This window comes from Microtus pennsylvanicus, chromosome 4 (assembly GCF_037038515.1).
Source record: "Microtus pennsylvanicus isolate mMicPen1 chromosome 4, mMicPen1.hap1, whole genome shotgun sequence".
Lineage (NCBI taxonomy): Eukaryota > Metazoa > Chordata > Mammalia > Rodentia > Cricetidae > Microtus > Microtus pennsylvanicus.
The window spans coordinates 33,890,787-33,903,157 of record NC_134582.1 but is presented as its reverse complement, the minus strand read 5'-3'; the positions used below and the strand labels follow the sequence as shown (position 1 = coordinate 33,903,157).

The following is a 12,371-nucleotide window of genomic DNA, read 5'->3' as shown; positions in this document are numbered from 1 at the left end:
GACTGTTACACAGAAAATCACTGTCTCAAAAGAAATGGTAAAAGAAAAATTTAAAAAATTAAATTAAAAACTAGTATTTTTATTTATAATGAAGTTTGGAAGAAAACCTGGTCAATATGTTTACGGGATTCTCAAGGAAATTCTTATAAATATTTGAGTAACTCCTTAGTTTTGCTCCTTTCTTATTCTCGTAGGAAAGCCACTTGCATTTATCTGAGGTGTTCACAGATCTGTTGTCGTGGTGCAATCACCAAGAGCACCCTGTTCTAAGGTATTTCGCGTGGATGACAAATTGTATGATAATCTTAATCACGGTGCGTGGTCCCCCTTTCACACATTTCAAGAAGACAGCCTTGCTTCCGCCCAGCACTCCGAAGGGCCCCTTACGACGACTGTGATGTGCACAGTGACACGGGTGTGGCCTTGCTCCTCAGCACGCCGCCACTTCATATCAGTTCCGCGTAGAACTGAGAACACCTACACGTTGTCATGTGTCCCTTTCATCACTCAGAAATCACAGCTCTTAAGAACCGCGAGCCTCAGTCTAGGTGTGGTGGGGCACACTTGTCATCCTGGCACTTAGGAGGATCATGAGTATCGGGCCAGCCGGAGCTGTTACGGAGTGAAACCCTATCTGAGATTCAAAGCGCGGAGGTGGAGGAGCTTTAAGACTCCTTCACATAGCTCAGGATCTATTCATACATCTGCTTATCTGTGCAGGGGCAGAGCTATGCAGAGCTCTGAAAAGATGCCAGAAATCTCACAACAGTTGTTGCCTCTTAGAAGCAAGGGTTGAGATCAGAGCGCGCAGCGAGTGGGGGCAAAGCTGAGACACTTTGCACTTGATTTGGTGACATTCTTGTTCTTGAACAGTGCAAGCACTTCTTTGTTTTTAGATTAAACACCCTGACATCTCAAAGCTAAGCAGGTGCATCCTGAGAACACAAGCTCTTCAAGTTCGGCTGGGCTGGAACTACTCCTTTTCCTTAAATTCCCTTCCCATAGAGAGACATCCTTAGATCCTTTTCTCTTTCTTTAAATTCCCTTCCCTTAGAAAGATAACCTTAGATTTTTTTCTTTCTTTTCTTCTTCTCCTCCTCCTTTTCTTCCTCTTCCTCCTCCTCTGTCTTTTCTTCCTCCTCCTTTTTCAAAACAGGGTTTCTCCATGTAGCCCTGGATGTCCTGGTATTCACTCTGTCAACCTGGCTGGCCTCAAACTCACAGTGATCTGCTTACCTCTGCCTCCTGAGTGCTGGGACTAAAGGTGTGCACTACCACAGACTGGCTGAAACTTTATTTCTAAAACTCATGCATCCATGAGACTTTCAGAGAAGAGCTTAGCTTTGGACATGTATGCATTCAAATTCATCTCTCCCACCCACTGACTGTGTGGCTTTTGACAGTAGCTCAATTTCGGTGAGACCCCATTGGAAAAAACTAATTTTCCCTTTCCCAGCAGGTTTCCGTTGCAGCAGCTTCTTGGTCAGTGACTTTGTGTCCACTTACCCTTGTCAACACTGGGATTTTGTCTGGTTTGGACCTGTGCAGTCGTGTGCATGCTGTCAGGCTCTGTGGGTTCACATGCGTATCAGTCCTGCTGTGTCTGCGAGCCACTGTTTCCCTGGAGTCATCGCCAGCTCTGGCTCTTACAGTTTGTCTGCATCCTCTTCCACATCGATCCCTGAGCCTTGAAGGGAGGGGTTTGATAAAGGTAGCAACCAGGATGGGCCTTGTGGCCAGGAATAGTTGACCACTGCAAAAGGAACTCCATGTTTTTTTAAGTGTGCTTTGTGTGTGTGTGTGTGTGTGTGTTGACCTTTTTGTTTTTGTCTTTTTTTTTTTTTAAAGAAAGAAGGATAGCATGAAGTTAGGTAGATAGGGAGGTGAGAAGGATCAGGAATAAGTTGGGGTAATGAAAACAATAAGATTAAAATATATAAGAAATTATCTCATTTTTTTTTCTGAGACCTAACCTGAACATCTTGACAGTACTAGTCTTCCTTCTAGGCTTGGTATGAAACTTCAGTGAGATAATGCAGGTTCCCGGATAGTATAATAAGGATTCTTTAAAACATTGGCTGCCTGGTTAGTATTCTAGCATGGAGGGGAAGAGACTCATGAGCCCCTGCCCTTTGCTGAAGAACTGTGGCGTGTATCGCTTCTGTGGGAAGAAGAGTCAGGATGTGGCTTCTGGTTGTCAGCCATGCGTCCGTGGATGGCCCCACACTGAGGTACAAGGACAGCAAAAACTGGAGTAAGGGATTATAACAAAAAAGAGGCCATGAATTTGGGTGCTAAGGGGAAGAATTGTGGGGCAAATATGATTAAAATACATTGTCCGAAATTCTTAAAAAACTAACCAAGCTATTTTTTCATGGTGACTACTGTTATTATTGTCTATTGTTTGTATCTTTACTGCGATTATTACCTTGAATAATTTAATGAGTACTCATGGCTATATATGTCTTGCCCTGACTTTGGGCAGCCATAAAAATATATTTGTTTCTCTAACTTTTGTCTTAACATTTATGAAACTGACATTCTTTGAGATCCAACCATACTGCTTCATCTAAACATTTCTGGAGGCAATAGGCATGTTTTGCCATAGTTTATTCCACCAAGGCAATAAAGAGGTGGAATGATCTTTAGAGAACACTGGGAAGAGGCAGAGGTGAGTCTAATAATAGGGTGTGAAAAGACTGAAGCAGATGGCTTTGTCTTTTGTGTGTGTGTGTGTGCATATGGCTGCATGTGTGTGCATAATCGTGTGCATATGGCTGCATGTGTGTGTGCATAATTGTGTGCAAGTGGCTGCATGTGTATGCATAATCATGCAAGCAGCTGCATGTGTGTGCATAATCATATGCAAGCGGCTGCATGTGTGTGCATAATCATATGCAAGCAGCTGCATGTGTGTGCATAATCGTGTGCATATGGCTGCATGTGTGTGCATAATCATGTCCAAATGGCTGCAGATGTGTGTGCAGCTACACATGCACATATGTGTACCTGTGTCGAGTCCAGAGGTCATCCTGAGGTGTCATTGTCAGGGATGCTGTCCACCTCACTTGCGACAGAATGTACCATTAGTCTAGAGCTTGCCAAGCACACTCTTCTGACTGGGCAGGAAGCCCTGGACCCATTTGCCTCCTTTTCTCTGGTGCTGGGATTACAGGGGCATGCCACCACACCTGGCTTTTTTACATGGGTTCTGGGAATCCAACGCAGGTCTTCTAGCTTTACCCATTGACCTGTCTCCCTGGCTTTAGATGTTCAAAATCACCATAAAATACGGCATAGGAACAAAGGACATGCAGTTAACCTCAAAATCATGTCAAACAGGTTCAATGTCACTGAAACAGCCTGTGGTCATACAGGGAAAACCTTCTTCATGTCATCTTCAGGGCTTTTTTTTGTCTTGTCCACACATTATCAGCTGTAAGAGATGAAGGGTGCTTGTGCTAGAATTGGGTCCTCTGTTTAAGCAGTCTCTACTTCTGAGTTTTGTCGTCACACCAGGGAGGGTGGCTGAAGCCAGAGTTCATGTGAAGGTCCCTCAGGAGCATAGCACACCGATGGCTGCTTTAATATCTGTGACTTACTAGATCTCACTCTGTCCACACCACCAGGAAACCTCTTCCCCCACACCACCAACTCAGCTGATGAGGAAACTGAATTCCAAAGACACTAACCTGCACCCAGACTTCCAGCCCGACTCTCTCCCACTTGGGCCTTTGTTTTGCCGCACTGGCTTCCTGTCCCCCATGTCTGAGTCTCCGTGAGGCTGTGGAAAGCTAGGCCTGGGGTGGTGATGCCTCAGTGTGGCTTTTACTGCTTTGTTTCGTTTCTTTCTCGAGGTGCCTCTGTCACACAGCTTTGCATACCACGCATGTTGCGACTGTGTCTCTTCTTGTCCCCGTGGGGTGGGCGTTCTTTCTGTTCTCGGAGGACCAGTTTCCTCAGACAAAAGACCCTCCTACTACCTCCCTACAGTTGAATCTGTTGCTAAGGGAAATTGAAATCCTTCAGAAATTGAAATTCTCTTTCCAAAAGATTTGCATGTGTTTCAGTGGGATCATGGGGAAGAAAACCTAAGTTGGTATTAGGTACACTACAGGGGGCCTCTGTTCCCACGTGACCGCCTGGTGCCTTGCATTTCTCAGTTTCATAGTGCTGACAGAAGGAGCTGACTGATCTTGACCAAATGCAAGTCATCACTAGAGTACTGAGATATGTATGAAGCTAATGCATTGTGTTCTCCTCGCAGTCTTCAGAGGAGTCTCTGTGGTAGGCACTGTGGCAGGTCCATGCAATCCCGTTTATTGACTTGTAAAACAACTCCGAGAGGTTGAATCAATAAACAGTCTCAGCTTACAGATGTGGAAACCTGGTCCCAGCAATAGCCCGAGCAGTGCAGTAGCTCCTCCACTCCTTGGTTGCAGAGTGTTTGGGCTGATTAGTCAAACTGCTTTTCCAGGGTGCTGGGAAGAAATGCCACCGGCAGGGACCACTCATACCCCGACGATTCTACTGCAGCCTTCCAACTTGAAATATTTTTGCTAAAATTCCAATATGTGTTGGGAGGTATACTTTTAAGATAATTTCATGACTCTCTAATGAATACAAATTGGATGTTTTGAAGATCTGTCTTACCTGAGTTAATGAGGCAACAAGGCAACCTGTTAACACTGTACCCAAAGTTCAATCCAAAGATACGCAGACAAGAATACCAAGACTCACTGTAACTACACTGGGAAAATTTTATTCACCCTCCGTCCCCATAAGCAGGAGCCTTGTCCCTGTCTGTGGTGGTGTATGTTGCTGGTTCTTAGCCACTTGAGATCATGAGAATGTACGCATGCCACTGTGCAATTGAAGGTCAAGCTAAGGATCCAAGGTATATCAGTTCTCCCAAGATACCAATCTCTGGGATGGCCGCTGCCTTCTTAGGACATAAATACAGTTCGTGCTAAGGTGTCTGGCACTTGTCTTCTCTCCAGCTATGCTGTTACTTCTGATCTTTTCAGGGCCAGCTGTCCTTACACTTCATAAAGATAACACAGCTCCTACTGGCCACAGCCTTCCCACTCCAGCCCCTGCCCCACTTGTGCCTTCGGTCCCTTCCTCCTCCGCTCCTCCCTCCCCTCCTCTGGCCCTTCCTCCCTTCCCCTGTCCTCCCCTGTCCTCCCCTGCTTTCCCTGTAATTTCATTTCTTCTCTGTACTATTGATCTATTGATTTCCTACTTCGGAGATTTTCAGTACGGAGACTGGTGTCAGGATACATAAGCAGTCATTCTCACCTGGACCACTGCCAGATCCCAGGGTAAGGAGGTCACCTCTTAGCTCACTGATCTCCTGAGGAAGCTGGGCTTGGTTCTGACCACTTTCTTATCCCCAAAGCTGCCCTTTTTTTTCACCTAAGTTCATTTACATTTAGAATTATTCAAATATAAGAGAGCTAAGGTTTGGCATTGTTTAAAGAACGTTGACGCATTCCGCACAATGGCCAGATGTGCTCTTCAAATGGTTTTCTTTTCCGTGCTTCCTCGTTCTGGATCCACTGGATTGAATTTAACTGGGTAAAACATCTGGAATGACATGTGTATCTGTAGTCAGCATTCAAAAATACCAAGTGTAGTACACTTGTTGAGTGGAAAACATTGTGTTTGCTGATAAATGTGTAACGTGACTTGAGTCCTTCTTTGTGTCATATCAGCAATCGTGGGGCATTTTTGTCAGCTTTCAGAAAATCTCATTCATTGATATTATCAAAAGGCTTTTCATCTTTGTTTTCTTCGGAGCACACATGGGTCAGAATATTTTTACCATCAATATTTATCTCCAACTTTATGATTGTTGATGGTAAAAGCAGGATTCCCTAAATATTAGTTTGTTTTACAGAAAACATTGCTGAAGTGGACTGTTTGGTTAAGTCCTAGAGGGAGGGGGAGGTGAGCAGATGTAAAGTTATTCTTTTCTGTAGAACAGTCTTTTCCCCCCAAACTAGGAATGGAATAGGACCTCACACAGACTTTTTTCTTCCTGCCAACAATTTCTATGTCTCTTCCCAAGGCAAATGAATTCATCTTCATTGGTAAACCGTTGATCAATATTCTCAACACCGTCTCCTTGGAGAACATCTGTGTGCATCTCAGTTGCTTCCATGAACATGTGTTGGTTCATCTCTCTGTCCCCTGTTTAAACACAGACCAAGCAAGAAGCAGAGTTGGGCCAGGATAGCTAATCTTCCACTGCGGTTCAAGTCAGAAATATTACACCCTGCTTCTACTCACAGTATCTGTGTCGTTGTCATCTGATGTATTCCCTTAGTATACGTAAGTCTTTGCTCTCTAAAAAAACCTAATTGCTGGTGGTGTGAAGTATGCTTACCCTGGGGGTGGGGTGACAGCCCACATATTTAGTGAGTTACCACAAGTGCTGATTTCTCTAAGTTGTAAAATAAGCAAACAGAAACACTCAAGTATGTATTTTAAACTCATATATTTTTTAGGCCAAAACATTTTCCTAGAGAAGTATTTAAGCATGATAAAGAGATGGGAGAAACTGGTGCCTGCCCAAGCCCAGGGCATGGCACAGAGAAGTAGACAGATGGAGTCTGCTTTTGGAGAGCTCAGGGCCCAAAGGGAGAGCTGTGAATAATTCGGTAAAAAAAAAAAATGGTTTTAGGAACTAGAAAGTGTGATGGTTAGCAAAAAACTTAAATAGAACCTCATTTTTGCCTGGTGGTGGTGGTGCATGCCTTTAATCCCAGCACTCAGGAGGCAGAGGCAGGCAGATCTCTGTGAGTTCAAGGCCAGCCTGGTCCACAGGAGCTAGTTCCAGGAGAGGCCCCAAAGCTACAGAAAAAAACCTGTTGTGGAAAAATAAAAAAGCACCTCATTTTATATGTACATTTTCAAAGTACCCTGATTGTAGTGTGAAAAGACATTGGAAAGGAGTTGAACTAGATAATATCTGTAGAGATGGAGGGAATTGAATAAACTTTAGAAACTAATAAATAAATGGTAAAAATGGAAAAATCTTGGTACCAGACTAAGAAAAGGGAGGACGAGATGGTGGATGGTTCCCAGGTCTCTGGCCAGGAGAGATGCTATTAATTGAGCTGGTAAATACTGGATGGGGGCGGGGGGGGGACAAGGATTCAGTTGGGGACATGGTACATCTGTGATGTCTGCAAAATCTCAGAAGAAAACAGCCTTAAATGTTTTTGCTAAACGAGTCTGGAAAAGAAGTCAAGGCTGAATCAGGACTGTGGGAGTCACTGGCACACGGCTGCTCTCTGCAGCCATGGCGATGATATCACATAGGGGTGAGACTAGACAGGAGTCCAGGATTAGCTCTGGGATGCAGTGGACCTTTAAGAGACCTGGGCCAGCATGTGGAACTGACAGTGATCCCCAGCAGCTGAGGCCAGCGCAGTTAATGTCCAAGAAAGCAAACAGTCACACTTGATGATCCCAGACCACATATCCCTGGCAAGTGGCTGTCAGCCACAACCTTGCTTGGCTCAAAAGAGGCCGTTTCTAAGGCTGAAAAATCAAACCACTGGATGGAAGTCTTCCTAGTGGAGAGGAAGAGGAGAGCACTGGGTTGACATAAAGATTAAAATGCAAGTGTCATGTGGAAGTCCTGGGAGGAAAGAAAAAGCCCCAGAGATCAACTTCCACGTCTGGGCTCTGCCTTGCTTACAGTAAAGGGGGAGGACCTTGCTTAGTCTGCAGGAGATTGACTTCTCCGCCCCCCCCCTCCCCGCCACCCCCGCTGGCTTGCAGGAAGCTAAAATGCTGTGGCATAGAGTTCTTACTTCTCTGGTATGTTTGAAATGAAATGAAATGTTGAGATTTAATGAGGAAAGTAACTTGATGCAAAACTGCAAGTTCAGCCCTGAGAAATTAGCACCTAGGAGTCTGAACCTCCTTCCCTCCCTCCCTCTCCACTCTGGTTTCAGTATTTCCCAAAGGAAAGTATGTTGATCTGGGTACTGAGATTGTAGGTTCTAGATAGGATGTTTGTAGGCTATGCCAGTCTCTAAAAGATTCAAAGCAGAAGAGCGAGCTTTCATCTAAAATAGGTTGCTGAAATCTGAGTTATGTGTTATGTATCTGAAAGTGATTGTGTGTCTCTTCCTGTAAAAACCAGATTGATTTTTTTTTTAAGGTCTGTATCTGGAGATATAAAAGAAGGCCCTTGGCCATAATGTGGCGGTATTATCTGCTGGGGTACCAACTCTTTGTGTAGAATTTCATCAGTGTGAATTAACGCTCTTGGAAATCATTCAAGAGACGGGAATAAGAATGGATTACTATTATACTAAAAATGGTTGAAAAGCTTGGACCCCAAAGTTGGCCTTTTCTCGCAGCTTTTCACTTTCCTTTCCTCCCTCTCCAAACGTATTTCAGTTCTTCCTCTGCACTCTCACTTCACTTTCTGTAATGTCATATGACGGCTGGGAGGGCACCATTTCTGGTTGCACCAGGACGCCCTTTCAGGAGATGCACAACTTTGTGTGTTCCTGGGTGAGCTCTACACAGTAGGAGCCGTTCTGGAATAACCTGCATGAGACAATATACTTGCCGTGAATCCAGATTTCAGATGTAATGTCGACTCTCTGTGTCCCCGCCTTACATCTAGCTTGAAACCTACACACCGAGGCAGTTACTGTTCGTATATGCCCTTCCAGCCTGGGTTTGCTACTTCTGCTGTTTTGCTTCCTAATGATGCGAACTTTTATCCAAACTAGAAATCATTTTACATCACCAGTGCCCTGAGGTGTGTATCTAAACTAAATGGTTATATTTTAACTGCTCTGAGTGCATTTTGTGGCAAGTGCAGAGAGGAGAGAGATCCCTGAACCCTATGGTGGGGTGGATACCCGGAGAACCAGAGTTCTGAGCCCTCAGCCAGGAGAGGGAGAAAAGGCAGAATCATAGACAAGCTTTCCGATTGCATCCAGCACATGGAAGGGGCAATCATAGTAGAATAAAGCTAATGTTGGTTTGTAGAGCATTTTCTCTATGGGCCCTAAGCTAGCAGCATTCCGTTTCATATGTTATTAATCTGTAATTTGTGCAACTCTTCTCGAGCATTAAACATCTGCCAAATTAAGTCACAGTCACTCCAAATGTCAGCTCCCGGGATCCGCTTTTCCAGAGTATGCTTTGCATGTAACGTGTTTCATCGGCTCATGAAATAAGTTTATTTCCTCAAAACGTAAAAGAAGCAGTGGATCAGAAATAGCAGCTGACAGTGAGCTCTCTCTGGAGCATAACCTTCCAAAAGCTGACATCGGGGAGTGAAATTCAAAGTGGGTGGGATGGCTGAGAGAGCGATGACCAATGTCTTAGGCACTTAAGCTTTCTGTAAGTGGTTTATGAGAGGATTCTCCCTTGGGTTTGCTGGAGTAAATGTGCCATCTTGCTCAGTATCATGGCCTTGCTATTTAAGCTGCTTTCATTCAAAAGAGTCAGTCCCTCTCTCCCTCCTTCTCTCCCTCCTTCTCCCCCTCCCTCCCCACGCCCCCAGGCAGTGTTTCTCTCTGTAACCACGTGGCTTTCCTGGAACTCACTCCACAGAACAGGCTAGCCTTGAACTCACAGAGATCCACCTACTTCTGCCTCCCAAGGGCTGGGGTTAAAGGTGTGTGCCACCACCACCCTGGCTCAAATGAGTTTTTTTTAAGATGCCTAGGTTTGCAGATGCCTAGCAAATAGGTATAGAGTTGACTTAAAATTTTTAATGGTTTTATACAATTAAGCTGGATAAAATGGTTTACCACTTCACAAGACAGATTTAAGTTTTAGATCTATTTTTACTTATATGACTATGCGTATGTATATGTGTATTAGTGTGTGCTACATGTGTGCTGGCGCCCAGAAGATATTTTCAAGGATGTTATAAATATTAACTGCTGAAGAAATCACTGACTACATAGCAGAAGGCATAAAGGATTTTAATTACACATCAACCCATTAATTCCACAAATGAGAACCCAATGCGCAGAAATGTACAAGAAATGAAATGAGTCTTTTTCTTTCTGAACATAGACTTATATCAGCAAATGGGAGCCAGACTGTGAATGGTGAAGGAATGGGGGAAAGTGCTCCCTAATTCTTGGAGATTTGTGTTGTTGTTTTGTTTTACTTGCTATTTACTAATCTTCCATCCTTTTTCATTTTGTTTTACAGTGGCCACAGATGTCTTCAATTCCAAAAACCTGGCCGTCCAGGCGCAAAAGAAGATCCTGGGTAAAATGGTATCCAAATCCATCGCCACCACCCTGATCGATGACACCAGCAGCGAGGTGCTGGATGAGCTCTACCGGGTGACCAAGGAGTACACCCAGAACAAGAAGGAGGCGGAGAGGGTCATCAAGAACCTCATCAAGACAGTCATCAAGCTGGCCGTTCTCCACAGGAACAATCAGTTCAATCAAGACGAGCTGGCGCTGATGGAGAAGTTCAAGAAGAAGGTCCACCAGCTCGCCATGACGGTGGTCAGCTTCCACCAGGTGGAGTACACCTTCGACCGCAACGTGCTGTCCAGGCTGCTGAACGAGTGCCGGGAGCTGCTGCATGACATCATCCAGCGCCACCTCACCGCCAAGTCTCACGGACGGGTTAATCACGTCTTTGATCACTTTTCAGATTGTGATTTTTTGGCTGCCTTGTATAATCCCTTTGGGAAATTTAAACCTCACTTACAGAAACTTTGCGACGGCATCAACAAAATGTTGGATGAGGAGAACATCTGAGCTCGTGGAATAAGTGATTTTGGTGAAGACAGAGCACTGCTGACTCATGAAGGGAAGACAGAGAATCTTTTAAAGATCACATGTATTTCAGAAAGGCCTGGCCTGATGCAACCATTGGACATTAATGGCAGTACTTTTGTGTGGCTTGTTGTTGTTGAAAAAAAAAAGCATATTGCCAAAAATTCTGGCTGAAAACGTCTTAATGAATGTCAGGATGTGGGGAAAATAGATAGTTAGGAATTCAAATGTAGAGTGTTACAAAGACAGATGCGTGTGGCTCCAGTCTCTGGGACTTTTTGTGCTTTAGGGAAATTGTATTGGTGGCACATTGGATATTTCTAACGTGTACAAAGTTGTGTATCTTGGTTCACTTTTATCCTTTACTATCTGTGTAGCTCTTTTAAAATGCCAAGGGCCTCTGTTGTCACTGATCCTCTTGAAGCAATCCTGCTTCCTAGTCTGCTTGATTCTTTTTGTTCTAGATAGAAATTGACATTCAGGAATTAAATCTGAGGCCATCGAATTGAACCCTCAGGAAAGCAGGGAAGTGCATATCCGAAATCACAACTGTGGAAATGAGAAATATGCCCATAATAAGAGTGTGCTTCTGAGACAGAGTTATACTCTTTTGGATCCTTGGAGATACTTAGATTCTCAAACCTTGTCTTGAAATGCGTGGGGCCTAACTTTGATGTCATCTTGAACATGTGCTGACACACATTAACGTCCATTTCACACATAGGAGAAAAGAACTTTTAGATCGGCTTTGATACTGAAACAATAAAATGTAAGTAGTATGAAGAAAAGAAAACCAATCTGGAGTTTAAGGATGAACTCATTAGACTAATTTAGGGGAGTGGGGGGCGAAAGAATAGACAGGGCGTTGCTAAGTAATGTAAGAAAGATGGATGCATTTCAGTGTTTAACAGGGCTTGATGAATAAAGGACGTCATTTTTTATTTAACTACTTAGGGTTTGGATTGTGTTGTTTGCTACTTTGATGAGTGGACCGATGACCGTGTCTGTCTCCAGCAAGTGGTGTGCTCTTTCTGTATAATTTTAGGTGCATGGATGATAAAGTAGACCTTTGCTTATTTTGTAAAATGAACTAGAAGCCTACTGGCCAATTCTATCATCTAGGAAACAACAGACCCAACCCCCAGCACTAAATATTGCCACTGCCACTGAGTCTGTTCTTGAGAACATTGACAGTGAAATAAAAATTCACCAGAAAAAAAATCCCACAAGGAAAAATTCCAGAAAATCTGCTTTGACCCATCAGAGACTAGAAGGAAATGGTCAGGTTTCTCTGAGGCTCAGTTTTGTTCGGTTAAGGCAAACAGCAAAGGCAAAAAGTATGTATACCTGAGTGACATTAAATCCTAATTTGAGCTGGAAATATAATTCTTACCTCCTGGAGCCTTGTAGACGACTGCTAGATGTTGTAACACTAGCATAGTGGCTGCATTAGTGACTACTGGACTTTGTAAATGCTATATGGTTCATACTCCGAGCTCAGCAAGCCTTCCTTGGCCAGCTCTTCTCCTACTCAAGAGAGGCTAAGCGTGTGATTGGACAGAGGATCTGATTTGCCATATT

The 12,371-nt window shown here is 44.0% G+C and overlaps 1 protein-coding gene across 4 annotated transcripts in view; it reads left to right on the top strand.

Annotated features, from left to right (window-relative positions):
- Positions 1–11,740, top strand: part of Tnfaip8 (TNF alpha induced protein 8) — a 113,406-nt gene extending 101,666 nt beyond the window's left edge. For 3 of the 4 annotated variants that reach the window (XM_075968683.1, XM_075968682.1, XM_075968680.1), the window contains exon 2: positions 10,207–11,740. In XM_075968683.1, the coding sequence (XP_075824798.1) occupies positions 10,207–10,772 (566 nt within the window). In that variant the 3' untranslated portion in view covers positions 10,773–11,740. Of the gene's footprint in view, positions 1–6,313; positions 6,337–10,206 lie in introns of those variants that run through there. The other variant, XM_075968681.1, reaches the window with a different exon arrangement.
- The last annotated feature ends 631 nt before the right edge of the window (positions 11,741–12,371 follow it).